Here is a 16591-nt window from a genome sequence, read left to right on the forward strand (position 1 = left end):
CTGCTGGCGGACGTAGGCGAGAGAGACTGTTTCCACCCGCCTGGGCCTCTTCCCGAAGTCTCGCCCACTCCGGGGCCCCGAGATCCCTCCCTGTCAAAACCCACCTCCAAACCAGAGCTCCTCCGGGCCTTTCCCGTCTTTGCCTGCCTGTCTTCCTTAGGAGGAAGGGAATATAGGGGAGATGAGGAGGGAAAACGAGAGGCCTTCTGGTACTTTCACCCCAAATACAGCCCCGTACCTGGCAGTTGGCAGTCAAGATTCTTACCCCGTTGGTAGCCCTCTTCACTGGCGGGGAAGTGGCTCGTGGGTGATACCGGTGCCTGTCTGTGTGCCCAAGCTCAGCCGTTCGGCGCTCGGGGAGGACTGTCGGCTTGAGCGCCGCTGCACATCAGAAATGCCCCCGGCCGCGGAGGCCCTGACTTTGAGTACCTCCGTGGAACAGAAAGGAGGTTGGAATTTCATTTTTCCCACTTGTAAATGCGCCAGCTGTCCTAAGGAAGCTGTTTTCTTGGTGTAGGGCTAATTAATGAGTTTGAGGTCTATGTCGTGATCAATAACTTTTCTTTGACCAAACAACTTAATCGTAGTGGTCATTTAGAAATTAATAAAATGGTGGAGTAGGGGAAACTTTATTTTTTCACCTTCTCCTCCTCCTGGCACCCCAGCATAAAAAAAGTTAAAAAGTTAGTCGACAATTAGGTAGACTGTAAAAACCTTGGCTGTGGAATAAGTTAGACCTGGTTTGAATTTTGCTGTGCCAGTTGCTCAAGGATCAGCGCTAAAGTAACTGAACCTAAGTGTCAGATTTTTAACTTGTAAAATGGAGAGGATGATGCTCCCCAAGTAGGGTTTTTGTTGAGAAATTAAGTGATATAGATCAGGGTTTTCAACAGCAGCACTATTGACATTTGAACCGGATAATTTTGTTTGTTTTAGGGGCTGCCCTATATCCCCAGCCTTCTACCCACTAGTTGCCAGTAACACCTTCCTCCTGCAGTTCTGACAACTGTAATTTTTTTGTTTGTCCCTGGGGGGGCAAAATCATTCCCAATTAAGAACCACTGATATAAATGATTCATATAAAAGTACATACTCATAGTTTGTGATAACTGTTTATTATAATTGGTTTTAATTTTATTTCGGCAACTAGTTACAAATCAGTGGTTCCTGCCAGCTGTTAGAGGAGACATCCCTCCAGGCTGTGCTGCCCATGGATTTGTCTGTGATGGTACCAGAATATTAGTATTTGGGGGAATGGTTGAATACGGAAGATACAGCAATGAGTTATATGAGTTACAAGTAAGTGTATTTCAAATTTATTATCCCAACCTGAAATTTTAATGATATTGCTCATAATTCTTTGAAAGATTGCAAAATGTTTCATTAACATGCTTAAAATAGTGTGAGCTTCACATTTCAGAGCTTCAAAGAAAACATTTCCACTTTACTAAAAAGCCAAAGTTTCCTTTTTTTTTTTTTTTTTTTTTTTTGCCGGCGCCTTGTGGCATGCGGTATGTGGGATCTTAGTTCCCTGACCAGGGATCACACCCGTGTCCCCTGCATTGGGAGCACGGAGTCTTACCCACTGGACCACCAGGGAAGTCCCAAAGCCAAAGTTTCTAATGTAAGTCTTTTTCCGATACCCAGTGCAACATTTGTAACATTAAGATACCTGTTACTTAGCCTCAGTTGTACAAGTTATATGTTTGAGCTTTTGTATCTTAGTGCAGTCCTTCTTTAACTTTAGCCTGCAGCAGAAGCACCTGGAGGGTTTGTGAAAACACGGATTGCTGGGCCCCGCCCTCAGAGTTTCTGAATCAGTATTCTCTACAGAGAATTTGCATTCCTACTAAGTTCCCACCTGCTCCTGCTGGTCTCCAGACCATAAGTTTTTGAAAACTTCTGCCTTAGTTATAGAAATTGTTACCCTCACGCTAATAATCACTTTTTTCCCCTTTTCTGGCAGTACATACAAAAGGGGTAACAGTTTCAAATAGCCTTTCTAGATTTTACTCTCTAATAAACCAGACCCAGAGCCCTCTGTGACAGCCCTAACTGACTTTTATCCCTGAACTGTATATTCCCAGGGCTGTGATCATAAGGGTATCTGGTGGTTGGCAGATGTAGGTGGATTATGCCTATTTACAAGCAGTTCATTTAAAAATTTTTCAAAAATAGTTTTAGATAAAGAAAGCATCCATGGCTAGAGAATAAGTTTTGGAGTTTGGTTTGTTAAATGATCTTTATATTGGACTTCCCTGGTGGTCCAGTGGTTAAGACTCTGCACTTCCACTGCAGGGGGCACAGGTTCGATCCCTGGTTGGGGAACTAAGATGCCGCATGGCATGCGGCAGCCAAGAAAAAAAAAATTTTTTTTAATGAGCTTTATGTTTATTTAAAGGTTAAAATATATACCATCCATGGATTACCTGATTTCAAAAAGTGAGAGTACATAAATTACATTTAATCTTAAAGCTATAAATAATGTTGAATTTTTCATTTGGAAAATATTTTATAACTGCTAGTGTTTATTATTATAAGCTTAGTTTGCCATTGTGGAAAGCTGTGAATATGGAAGACTAGACTGAATTTCTATTGGAACACTCATTTTAATTCCTGAAGTTATCGGGTTAACTTGTCATTTGTCCCAAAAGTAGCTTATTGAAGCGTTCTTACTGGATTCAGATTAAAATGTATTGGTATGATGTTACACTATTGACAATATAGGAGCACTTTCCTGATTTTGTCTGAGAGTATTTATGCTCTTTTTTAGGCAAGTCGTTGGTTATGGAAAAAAGTGAAACCGTATCCCCCTTCTTCTGGTTTACCTCCTTGTCCTCGGCTGGGACATAGCTTCTCTTTATATGGTAACAAATGCTATTTGTTTGGTGGCCTGGCAAATGAAAGTGAAGATTCAAACAATAATGTTCCCAGGTATGCCAACACTTTTTCAGACCAAATGTTTATTTTACGATTTAGATTAAGAACATTTAATTTCTTCCATCTTTAATTATCAAAAGTGATGAAGCTTAGCCATTTTCAATTAAACCTAACAGGAACAAATTTGTGTCCATTTTGTGTTTTCCTTAGTCCCTGGAGTATATCTATTTTCAAAACTGTGCCTTTTCCGATCAGAAATCATCTTATTAAATTGATATTAATATAACTGCTTGTGGCAATATATTTGTATATGTTGAGCCATAATGAATTCTGGTTGTCATAAGTGATAATGGAAAGTAATAAATGGATATTTTCAAATTATATTTCTCTGAGAGTTAGTGACAAAAATCTGAATATAAAATGAAGGCTGTCATTTCCATTTTTCTCATAGGAAGCTGTTAAGAGTGGTTCACACAAGCAAGTACTTTCAGAACCAATTCTCTCCTCCTTTTTCCAAACAGAATTAATCACTGCCTCTTTTCTTTTTGCATAATGTTTTGATCACATTGTCATTATAGCATTCAGGATTTGGAGGTTTAAAATCCAAAAGGCTGTTTTCTGATTCACTGCTTACCGTGTATGTGTCCTTTAGTGGAAGTAATCTAAGCCTGTTTTCCTTCACTGTGAAATGGGAGTGATTAAATACCTACCTTTCAGTGTCATTGTGATTGCTAAATAAGATTATTGGCATAATTTTCAAAGGACTTTCAAGTTGCCATCAGCAATATCAGCAGTTGTCATCACCATTATAATGTGTCTTTTTACCTACATTAGACTGATAATAGAGTCTTAGCTTTTTTTTTTTCCTCCAGACTTTAAAAAATAACATATACTAAAACTACATGGAAAAATTGGAAACTGGAGAAAAGGAAAAGAATTTATCCCACCACACTAATCCAGATACTTTTACTTTTAGCACATGTCTTTTTTTCATTTCCATTAAACAAATTTTTTTTAGATACAGACTTGTAAAATTCAAGAAACTAGAAAGTATACAAAGTTCTTTCTCATAGCATTACTGTTCCCCAACATAGGCAAGCACACATAATTCAGTTTGATGTGTATCTTTTGGGACCTTTTTCATGTAACACATTGTATTAGCTTTTGTTGTGTCAAGGGTAAGCTTCTCAAGTTTATGCTGCTTGAGGGAATAACTAGATACACGTGATGCTTTTTAAAACCTTGATTAAAGCTAGCACATTCATTTCTGTTGACATTCCATTGGTCAGAGCAAGCCCTAAGGCCAAGACCTGAGTCGATGATGCAAGGATACATGTTCTGCTTTCTGGGAGAGGGGATTTGGGAACGTTAATCTGATTCTATGCAGACATGTATTTTTTTTATGCAAGTGAGATCTTTCTTCTTGCTTTATGACTTTGGGTGTTTACTTGTTTGGGTTTTTTGTTTGTTTTTTACTTTTAACAATATATCTTTACATGGCAGTAGATATGGATTGACCTATTTTTTAAAGGCTGAAAAGTAGTCTGAATTATGCAAATTATTTAACCATTCCCCTACAGATGGACATTTACATATTTCCATTATTTTGCTATTACAGTTTTTGCACATGTATAAATATTTTTGTAGGATTGATACTTATAAATGGAATTGGGGGGGGACGGTGTTGGTCAAAGGGTACATTTAAGTTTGTTTAGGTACCCCTGAATCAACCTCCAAAGAGATGGAACTATTTTATACTCCTAATAACTGTGTACGAGAGTGCCTTATACCCTCAGCAATACTGAATCATCTCACTCTTCTTAGTTTTTGCCAACATAATTGGTGAAATACATTTCATGGGTTTATCTTGATTTATTTTTAAACTAGGAATGAGCTTGATTAACAATGCTTATTGGATATTTACAATTCCTTTTTTGAAATTGTCTGTTCAGGTCCTTGTTTATTTTTCTATTTTTAAAAGTTGAAGTATATATTATATACCATAAAATTCATCCTTTTTATATGTACAATTCAATGATTTTTAGTAATTTACAGTGTTATGTAACCATCACCACAATCCAGTTCTAGAACATTTCCATCACTCCAAAAGAAACTTCTTATTCATTTGCATTCAGTCCCCATTCCCATACCAATCCCCAGGCAACTACCAGTCTACTTTCTGTCTCCGTAGATTAGCCTTTTCTGAACATTTCATATGAAAGTGCTTTTGTGCATTTATCTTCTTTCACTTAGCGTAATGTTCTTAAGGTTCAACCATGTTGTAGCATGTATCAAATATTTCTTCCTTTTTATTGCTGAATAATACTCCATTGTATTGATATATCACATTTTGTTTATCTGTTCATCAGTTGGTAGACATTTGGATTGTTTCCAGTTTTTGGCTTTTATGAATAATGCTGTTATGATCATTTGCATACAGGTCTTTCTATGGACATGTGTTCATTACTCTTGATTAGATACCTAGTAATAGAATTGCTGAGTCATGTGGGAAATTTATATTTAACTTCTTAAGTACTACCAAACTGTTTTCCAAAGTGACTACCATCTTACCTTCCCACCAGCAATGTATAAGTGTTCCAAATTTTCCACATCCTTGCTAACACTTGTTATTGTCTGTCTTTTTTTTTTGTAGCCAACCTAGTGGGTATAAGGTGGTATCTTATTATGGTTTTAATTTGCATTTCCCTAATGACCAATGATGTTGAGCTTCTTTTCATAAGCTTTTTATCCATTCATATATCTTCTTTGATGAAATTTCTATTCAAATCTCTGTTCATTTGTTAGATACACTTGACCAACAGGCACAAAAAAAGATGCTGAACATTGCTAATTATTAGAGAAATGCAAATCAAAACTGCAATCAGGTACCACCTCACACCAGTCAGAATGGCCATCATTAAAAAGTCTACAAATAACAAATGCTGGAGAGGGTGTGGGAAAAAGGGAACCCTCCTACACTGTTGGTGGGAATGTAAATTGGTGTAGCCACTATGGAAAACAGTATGGAGGTTTCACAAAAAACTAAAAATAGAGTTGTCATATGGTCCAGCAGTCCCATTCCTGGGCATATATCTGGAAAAAGCTATAATTCAAAAAGATACATGCATGCCTGTGTTCATAGCCACACTATTCACAGTAGCCAAGACATGGAAACAACCTAAATGTCCAAAGACAGATGAATGGATAAAGAAGATGTGGTACACATATACAATGGAATACTACATAGCCATAAAAAAAAGAATGAAATAATGCCATTTGCAGCAACATGGATGGACTTAGAGATTATCATACTAAGTGAAGTAAGTCAGAAAGAGAAAGACAAATACCACATGAGATCACTTATATGTGGAATCTAAAATATGACACAAATGAACTTATCTATGAAACAGAAAGAGACTCACAGACATAGAGAACAGACTTATGGTTGCCAAGGGCAGGGGTGTGGGGGAGGGATGGATTGGGAGTTTGAGATTAGCAGATGCAAACTATTATATAGAGAATGGATAAACAAGAAGGTTCTACTGTATAGCACAGGGAACTATATTCCATATCCTGTGATAAACCATAATGGAAAAGAATATGAAAAAGAATGTATATATTTATATGTATAACTGAATCACTTTGCTGTACAGCAGAAATTAACGTAACATTGTAAATCAACTATACTTCAATAAAATAAACCTAAAAATAAAATTTAGTTGCTTGTATTCTTATTATTGAATTATAAGTGTTCTTTATATATTCTGCATGCAGGTTTGTTTTTAAAAAAATCAAATATGTGATTTGCAAATATTTTCTTCCAATCTGTAGTTTTTATTTTCTTAATGGTATCTTTTGAAGCACAAAGATTTTAATTTTGATAAATTCAATTTATCCATTTTTTCTTTTATGGATCATACTTTTAGCATCCTTTTTAAGAACTCTTTGCCTGTCTCAAGGTTATGAAGATTTGTTCCTCTATTTTCTTCTAAAAGTTCTGTAGTTTTAGCTCTTACATTTATATCTGTGATTCATTTTGAGGTAATTTTTATGCCTGGGTAAAGTAATTGTCTAAATTCATTCTTTTACATGTAGATATCCAGTTTTCCCAACACCTTTTGTTGAAAAGACTATCCTTTTCCTACTGTATTGTTTTGGCATCTTTGTTGAAAATCAGTTGACCATAAATGTAAGGGTTTATTTATGGACTCTCAATTCTGTTCCACTGGCCTTATGCCAGTACCACACTGTTTGGATTACTGTAGCTTTGTAGTAAGTTTTGAAATAGGAAGATAAAAGTTCTCAAATTTTATTACTCTTTTTTCAAGAATGTTTTAGCTATTCTGAATCCTTTATATTTCTGTATAAATTTTAGGATCAACTTGCCAATTTCTGCAAAAAGGTCTTCTGGGATTTTGATAGGGATTGTGTTGACTATATAGATCAATTTGTGGACAGTTGCTATCTTATTAGTATTGAGTCTTCCAATCTATGAACATGGAATGTCTCTACATTTATTTAGATCTTCTTTATTGTCAGTCAGCAGTATTTTGAGGGTTTCAATGTACAAATCTTGCTTTTATTTTGTTAAATTTATTTCTAACTTTTTATCCTTTTTGATGACATTGTGAATAGATTTGGTTTCTTAATTTCATTTTTGGATTGTTCATTGCTAGCATATAGAAATACATTTGGTCTTTGTATATTGATCTTATATCCTGTGACCTTGCTGAATTCATTTATTATTTCTAATCATATTTTCATGGATTTTCGTTTTTCTTTTTATTAGTGATTCTTAGGAGTTCTCTATGTAATTCGTTTTATATGTTCCAAATATTTTTTCCCAAGTCTTCTCTTTGCTCCCCCCGCTTTTTTAAGGGTTTTCCTTTTTGTTTTATCAAGTATGACAGTATACTTTTTAATGGCTTTCTGGTTTGTATCCTACTTATTAGGAAGAATCTCCTGTCCCAAAACTATAAAAATAATTTTTCTATATTTTCTTCTAGTACATTCACAGCTTTGTTTTTGTGTTTAAAATATTAATGCATTTGGAATATATTTCTGTGACTAGTATGAGGCTTTTTACTTTTTCTTCTGAATGAATTTTCAGTTCTCCCACCACCATTTATTAAATAAGCCAATCCCCCCCCCCACAGTGTGTTGAACTCCCATCTCTGTCATATCTTAGTTCTCGTAGAATTGGGTCTTTTTCTAGACTCTCTAGACCAGGGGTTACAAACTACTCTCTGTAGACAAAATTTGGCCTGCTGCCTGTTTTTGCTAGTAAAGTTTCATTGGAACACAAGTATGTCCATTCATTTACATATTGTCTCTGGCTGCTTTCATATTAAAAGGGTAGAGTTGAGTAGTTGTGACAGAATTTATGGCCTACAAAGCTTAAAATATTTACTATCTAGCTCTTTACAGAAAAAGTTTGTGAGCTCTTGTTCTAGACTCTCTTCTGTTTCATTAATATATTTACCTTTCTATCTTTTTTTTTTAATTTTTATTTATCCATTTATTTATCTATGGCTGTGTTGGGTCTTCGTTTCTGTGCGAGGGCTTTCTCTAGCTGTGGCAAGCGGGGGCCACTCTTCATCGCGGTGCGCGGGCCTCTCACTATCATGGCCTCTCTTGTTGCGAAGCACAGGCTCCAGATGTGCAAGCTCAGCAGTTGTGGCTCACGGGCCCAGCTGCTCTGCGGCATGTGGGATCTTCCCAGACCAGGGCTCGAACCCATGTCCCCTGCATTGGCAGGCAGATTCTCAACCACTGTGCCACCAGGGAAGCCCAACCTTTCTATCTTTAATTGTGATGTTTGCTGTAGGTCTCTAGTTTATGCCTTTGATCAGATTAAGGAAATTTTTTAAAAAAAGTTATATATATATGAAGTATAGTTGTATAATATTACATAACTAACAGGTGTACAGTATAGTGATTCACAATTTTTTAAGGTTATACTCCATTTATAATTATAAAATGTTGGCTATATTCTCTGTGTTGTGCAGTATGTGCTTGTAGCTTATTTTATACCTAATAGTTTGTACCTCTTAATTCCCTACCCCTATGTTGCCCCTCCCCCCTTCCCTCTCTCCACTGCTAACCACTACTTTGTTCTCTATATCTGTGAGTCTGGTTCTTTTTTGTTACATTTACTAGTTTGTTGTATTTTTTAGATTCCATATATATAAGGAAGTTTTCTTAAATCTATAGTTTGCTAATTCATTTTTTCTTTCTTTTTAACCAAAAAATGGATGTTGAGCATAATTTTTAAAATTTTCCAAATGGAGGAATTCTCTGGTGGTCCAGTGGTTAAGACTTGGGCTTTCACTGCCATGGACTTGGGTTCAATCCCTGGTTGGGGAACTAAGTTCCCACAAGCCGAGTGGTGTGGCCAAAAAAAAGAAAAAAAAAGAAAAATTTCAAAATGGAAAGTTTTGTTATTGTTGCTAATATCTAGTTTTATTATATTGAGGTCAAAAAAAAAATGTGGTCTATAGGATTTCTCCTTTTTAGTGATTGTTTTTGTGGTCTATTTCACAGTCATTTTTTGTAATTATTCCATAGTTGTTCATAAAGATTGTAAGTTCTTGACTGTTTGACTAAAAGGTTCTTTATTAAATCAGTGTTTTAAATTATTATTCAAAGCTTTTTTATCCTGTGGGTGTAGGTCATAACTTCTGAATGACATGTTAAAATCTCCCAGTGTGATTGTGAATTTGTGTTTTGCTCCTTACGTATATAATTTCAACCTGTGTGTATTATTTTGTTATAGACTTATGTAAATAGGACTAACAATTAACTAGTATGCACTGGTATAGCATACTGGCTGGGATTCGTTCTGATCTGTTTAACTCTATGCCATATCAGTTGTTAAATAGTTTTAATATCATCCTGCTATTAATAGCTTATAGTTGGATTTGGGGTTCTTTTGTTTCCCCTGCATACTCCCTATCTCCAAGAGACTTTGTCTTAAAATAAGGAAGTTTTTTCCTGCCCTTGTAATTTTATGTCTTCCATCTACTCTGCTTGTTGTTGCTTCTCCACACCCCTTTCCCTGCCTTTGCTAGGTTTGTAAAAATTGTGATGAGGTTGAATATTTGTGTATGTGTATGTGTGTTTATATATTTATATAATTTTTATTTCCTGTTTTGTGAACTACCTGTTTATATCCTTTTACCTATGTCTGTTGTGTGATTGGTCATTATCTTGATTTCTTAGGAGCTCTTTATATTAAGAAAATTCTGTGATGTTTACTAAATTTTTTCAGTTTTTCTCTTCTCTTTTGACATTGTTTATAGTTGTTTTTTTTCCCTAGCCATCTTATTTCCGTAGACTATGCTTTGCTTTTTTTCCTTCTCCTTCCTTTTTCTTGATTTATTGTTTTTCTTTGATTCTTTCTTTCCTTCTAATGATTTGAAAATTATACATGCTAATTCTGTGCTTCCCTTAGTTGCTTGGAAATCATCACACACATTTAAACTGAAGATGCCTTGTCCTCTTTGGAAATAGATTACTGTCTTTTTCTTTAGCCTTTTTTTGCTTACTCCCTTTTTACATATGTTTCATAGAGTCGTGAATCTTATTCCAGACTACAGTAATGTTAAGAAATTAATTTTTTGGTCAGTCTTTCCCAGTGATTATTTAGACCTCACAGCCACGGTTATCAACATCAATTTAAATTTAATTATAAATTACTAGTTTCTTTGCACAACCATTTCTTTTATTCAGTGTATTCTTTCTTGGATTTCTTTTTATTTTTCCTGGATGATCTAGCATCGTTTTTTCACAAAACAATTATATGGCTAAACTTTGCAGTTTTATATGTTCTAAAATGTTTAATTTTGCCCTCATATTTGAGTAATAATTTGATTACTCAATTTATTGAGAGATAGATTCTTACAAATGTCACTTTGCTCAAAACATTGAAAACATCCATGTCGTAGATGAGAAGTTTCATGCCAATTTCTAGAGTAAAAAAGCTATGTAGGACATTGCTATGACATTATAGAGTGAAAATTTAAAAAGAAAAAAAGTTGCAAAGCAACATTTGTAGTATATCTTGCTTATACATATGTGGGTATCCATAGAGAGAGAGGTCTGAAGGGGTATTTACTAATTATTGTCAATAGTGATTGTTCTGGTTATCTAGTACCATGTAATAAACTGCCCCAAATGTTAGTGATGCAAAATAGCAACCATTTTATTGTCCTCGTGGATTCTGTATATTGGGAATTCATACAGGACACAGCAGTGATGACTAGGCCCTCAGATGGGAAGGCTTCAGTGGTCACTGCCATGTCTGATGCCTCAGCTGAGATGGCTGAAGGATGAACTCAACTGGGACTGTCATCCTGCATGCCTACTTGTGTCCTCTCCAGATGGTGGTTTTGTGACAGTTGGACTTTCATGGAGGTTCAGGATTCCAAGTGCAAGTGTTCTATAGTGAAGCTGCATTGGCCTTCTGTGACTGAGCCCCAGAAGTCACATAGTGTCATTTCACCACACTCTATTAGCCGAAGCAGTCACAACCTGCCTAGCACCAAAGGGAGGAGACATAGACCCTACCTCCTCATGGGAAGAGTGTCAGGGAATTTGCAGCTATGTTTTGAAACCTTCACGGTATTGTCATGGACAAGAGTGCTGGCTAAATGATGGCAGGAATTTTTTTAATCTCTTCTGTTCACTACTGATCCCACAGGAGTGGCTGGTACACAGTAGTGTTTGATAAATGCATGTTGAATGAATGAGTTATGGGGTTTCTGCTCTTCTAATGGCTTTCTGTATTATATGAATAAGCATATATTATTTTTATAAATAGAAACAAAAAGCAAATAAAAAGTGTATATCATGTTAATGTTTTAATTTCATTCATTATATCCTAGATATTTAAATGATTTCTATGAGTTGGAGCTACAGCATGGTTCTGGTGTTGTGGGTTGGAGCATTCCAGTGACTAAAGGGATTGTGCCTTCTCCAAGAGAATCCCACACAGCTGTTATATATTGCAGAAGAGATTCTGGAAGTCCTAAAATGTATGTTTTTGGTGGAATGTGTGGTGCTCGCCTTGATGACCTATGGCAACTTGACTTAGGTAAGCTTAAGTTCATGCAGGCTCAGGAATTCATTATGATTGATAAAGACAAATATAAAAATTGCTTTGAAAAATATTTTTCATTGAGTTGTACTTGATATGAGTGATTGCTGATCAGTCAAGTTGAACAAATTAATATTTGATTTATGACAGTAACTCTCCTGGGCTCCCTATAAGTCAGGTCACCATATATTCTGGTTTGCCTTGGATGGTCCTGGTTTATGCTTATTGTCCCACGTAATTATCAATAGTACCCCTTTCACTCTGTGAGATGTCCCAGTTGAGGATGATTGAATTTATGTGGTTACTCTGTCTACAGGAAATGTGGCACTAGTAATGTTACTGCTGGTCAGTGAAAAACCTCCTTGCATAGCTATTTTAAGGGATCGTAGGAATGAATATTTGGAGGGTATGTGCGCTCCCACTTCTGAGTGTCTTCTACACAATATGCTCTTACTTAAAATGTTAAAATCCTTTATCTGGTTTTAATTCAAAATTGGTAGCACCCTAAATACACCTCTCCATTACAAATACTAACATTCAAGTGTAAATAGATTTCTGTCATTGGCAATTTATGTCAGCTGGAAATGTTTATTTTAAGATGAAATTCAAGTAATGGTTTTGAAACTCTTTTGCTTCATTTTTGTAAGTCCTTTTTTTTAAAATTCTGTAAGTTGAAATAATTTGCTATTATTAGATTAAGTTGCTAATATACTTCTTTTTACTTTTAGAAACTATGTCATGGTCAAAACCAGAAACTAAAGGGACAGTGCCACTTCCACGAAGCCTTCATACAGCCAGTGTTATAGGAAATAAGTATGGTGTTTTTCTGTTTTTTAGTCTTTCTTTTTTTTTTTTTCTTTTTAACAAACTTAAGAAAGATAGGTACAAAGAAGAGTGATGCTGCTAGTTTCTTGAAAGTGATTTAATAATGTTTGATTGTGCTTAGTGAAGATAAAGTAATATGCCCACAGGAGCTAAAATACTTACTGTGCATAAAGTAAGTATTTACTTTACTGGGCATAAAGTAATATGCCCATAAGGGCCAAAATACTTACCATTTTCTTGTCATGCTGCCTCTTTTACTTCTTCACATTCCTTACAATATGCACAGAGTAGGTATTACATAAGTGTAAGGTAGAGTGTTGTCAAACTGATCTGTCCTCCATCAACAGATTTGACACACCTAACTCACTGTTTCTTTTTACATATTTTACATATTTTTCACATATTGATTTGTACCCAGGTGTGTATTCAGTGTCTGTGCTCAATGATTATACTTTGGATGGTGTTAATGGATAGAATGTGGACTCTGTAACCAGATTGCCCGAGTTCAGGTCTGAGCTTTGATACTTGTCCTATCTGTTCTGGGGCAAGGAAACTTTATCTGTACCTCAGTTTCCTCAAGTATAAAATGTGGATAATAGTAAAACCTCCTTCACAAGGCTGTCATGAGGATTGAGTGAATTAATACATGTAAAATGCTTCAAACAGTGCCTGATACATAGAGAGCACTCCATAAAGGTTAGCTGTTACTATCAACAAGTTCCCTTGTTTGTGCAACATTGGGCCAGAATTAGGAATATTGTTTAAATAGAATTTAAGTAAGTATTTACCTGTGTAGGGACTTTACCTTAAAAGTAATGTTTTAGGAAACAACTAGTTGTAATTTAGAACCTCATTAGTTCTTCTTAAAAAATAGCCATAAACAACATCTAATAAGATATTCATTTTTTTAAACAGCAGAACCTTTTTATAACATGTGGTTTTTCCATTGGAACTCTACTATATAAAATAGATTTTAAAAAAATAGAGCTTCTCTGGTTGACATGAGGCTACGTGGCCTAAGCTCTTCCTGATGAGCCTTTCTTCTTCAGCAGCCATCGGGCATGTCTCGGGAACCCTTAGGGCCCTGAGGAACATAGTCTAATGTTTTTTATTTGATGATATCAGTGACCAAAGTTATATGAAACTTAATTCTCTTTGGTTACTATACACATACAATTCTAAATTTAACTTTGGATGTCATAGATCATTTGAGTATCCTTCTGGCTGAGGTAACCCTTAGTATATTGCATACAATATTGATTTTCAAATGTATTATAATTGAAATATTTCCCACTTTAAATAACTTGCCAGAGAGAAATAATTTTGATTCTGTATTGCTTCATAAAATTATAAACTCTTGAAAGAAGACCACTTTATTCACTGTCGTATTTCCATTACCTTGACAGTGATAAGTGATTTATTAGTCCTGAAACTTTGAGTCAAGAAGAAAGAAATTCGTCTATTCTTAGCATTTTAAATCTAAAAAATAAAATTAAAGCTTTAGGAAAAAAACCAGCTACTTTATGTTTTCTTTTTTTGTTGTTCAGGATGTACATCTTTGGTGGATGGGTTCCACATAAGGGGGAAAATATTGAGACTTCACCTCATGATTGTGAATGGAGATGTACCAGTTCATTTTCTTACTTAAATCTTGGTGAGTCTTTTAAGAGTTATTAAAATAAAGTTTATTAATAAAATAACTTTTGTTATTTTGTCCTTTAAGAAAAGTAGATTAGTCATGGATATTTCTGTCTTTAGATACAGCAGAATGGACCACCCTAGTATCAGATTCTCAAGAAGACAAAAAAAATGCAAGACCAAGACCAAGAGCTGGACACTGTGCTGTTGCAATTGGCACTCGATTGTATTTTTGGAGTGGAAGAGATGGCTACAAAAAAGCACTGAATAGTCAAGTTTGCTGCAAGGATCTTTGGTATCTTGATACTGGTAGGTAAGAGTATTTAACAAATACAGTTTTTCCTTTAGATAAATAAATAATCAAATGATGTCTGTCTTTTGAGACTTACTGCAAAGCCACTGCCTCTCCTCTTCTCTTTCATGTTGGGTTGGCCAAAAAGTTCATTCGGATTTTCCATAAGTGCTTATGAAAAGCCCAAATGAACTTTTTGGCCAACCCAGTAATTGAAAATGAATGGAAGAAATGATATATGTAGATCCTTCCCATTATAGGGGAATTTCTTAATTTCCCTCTCCTTGAGTTTAGAATAGATTTAGTGACTCCCTTCCAAAGAATAGAGTACGGAAAGGGAAAACTAGTAGCTTTGCACTGTAGAAACCTGGCAAACATCATCTTAAGTAATCAAGGTCAGTATCACTAGTGATTAAGTCATGTTGATATCATTTACCCCCGCCTCCCATATCATGTGATAAGAAGAAACTTCACCTCTGTGGTACTTTTCCCCAAAATGCATAACACCATTCTAAATATGAGAACATATCAGACAAACCCAAATTGAGGAACATTCTAGATATTTTGCAGAATATGTGAACAGTACTCTTCAAAAGTTTCAAAGTGATGAAAAGCAAGGAAAGACTGAGAAATTGTCACAGATTGGAGGAGACTAAGGAGATGTGATGACTAAATGTAAGGTGATACCCTAGATTAAATCCTAGAACAAAAGCCATTAATTGAAAAACTGGTGAAATCTGAATAGTCCGTAGTTTAGTTAATACATAGTGTTACTCCAATGTTAATTTCTTAGTTTTAACAAATGTATTAGCATTAGGGGATACTGAGTAAAGGGTATATGGGAACTCTGCAATTCTTCTATAAATCTGAAATTATTCCAAGATAAAAAGATTTTTTTTTAAAGTTTTATAACACCAAAAACATTTTTTAATATGGAACTCACGTCCATTTTTCAATAAATATTTATTGGTTGACAGCTGTGTACAGGAATTTTTCCAAATGCTGAGAGTACAGTATTGAATAAGACTGATAATATCCCTACTGTCAAAGAACTTACATTCTAAGAGAGCGTGAGGGCAGGAGGATGATGGGCAATAGTCAAACAAAGTAACAAAATAAGTTTAGTTTTGTGTAAGCATGTGAACACAGTAAGATAGAACAATGAGATAGTGATGAGAGGTACTAGGAATGAGGTGGGGTGGGGTGACTACTTCAGAATGGGTAGCCAGGAAAGGGTGACATGGCATTCGAGATGTAGTCCAAATGATGAGAAGGTGCTACCCATGTAAAAAGCCTGTTTGGGGGTGGGGCGTGGGGGAGTGGGGACACTGCAGGAAGAATGAAAAGCAAGTATGAGGGCCCTGAGATGGGAATACTTAGCGTGTTTGGCAACAGATTTGAGCTGAGTTAAAGAGAGTATAGGAATGGAGATTAGAGTGGTGATCATGGGACAGATCATGTAGGACCTGGAACACCATGGTAGAGATTAAATCTTTAAAAATACATGGTAGGTTATTTATTAGTTTGAAGGAGAGATGTGTACATCTTGGAATGGTCACTGCACTTGTGTGGAAACTAAATTGAAGGGGGCAAAAGTACACCGAGACAAAAGGAGGCTTTTGCAGTGGTCAAAGAAGTCTTCAACTCTAGTGGTGACAGTGGAGATGGGGAGAAATGGATAAATTCAGGACGTATTTTGGAGTTCTTGTTGACAGAACCGACTGATGAATTGGGTATGGCAGATGACAGAAAGAGAGGAAAGAAGGATGAAGTTTTTAGCTTGAATAATTTGGTGGTATTTCCATTTACTGAGATGGGAAAATTGCGGAGAAAACAGGCTTGTGGAGAAAATGAAAAGT

General features: G+C 35.5%; 1 protein-coding gene across 3 annotated transcripts in view; it reads left to right on the forward strand.

Moving 5' to 3' along the window:
• HCFC2 (host cell factor C2) overlaps positions 1-16591 on the forward strand; it is a 44824-nt gene that overhangs the window by 467 nt on the left and 27766 nt on the right. Inside the window, exons 2-8 of one of the 3 annotated variants that reach the window (XM_036867583.1) lie at positions 231-449; positions 1151-1299; positions 2774-2934; positions 11766-11974; positions 12706-12790; positions 14350-14456; positions 14561-14749. In XM_036867583.1, coding sequence (XP_036723478.1) covers positions 231-449; positions 1151-1299; positions 2774-2934; positions 11766-11974; positions 12706-12790; positions 14350-14456; positions 14561-14749 — 1119 coding nt within the window. The remainder of the gene's footprint in view (positions 1-230; positions 450-1150; positions 1300-2773; positions 2935-11765; positions 11975-12705; positions 12791-14349; positions 14457-14560; positions 14750-16591) is intronic. The other 2 variants (XM_036867585.1, XM_036867584.1) reach the window with 2 other exon arrangements.

The sequence above is a fragment of the Balaenoptera musculus genome, chromosome 10, assembly GCF_009873245.2.
Source record: "Balaenoptera musculus isolate JJ_BM4_2016_0621 chromosome 10, mBalMus1.pri.v3, whole genome shotgun sequence".
Classification (NCBI taxonomy): domain Eukaryota; kingdom Metazoa; phylum Chordata; class Mammalia; order Artiodactyla; family Balaenopteridae; genus Balaenoptera; species Balaenoptera musculus.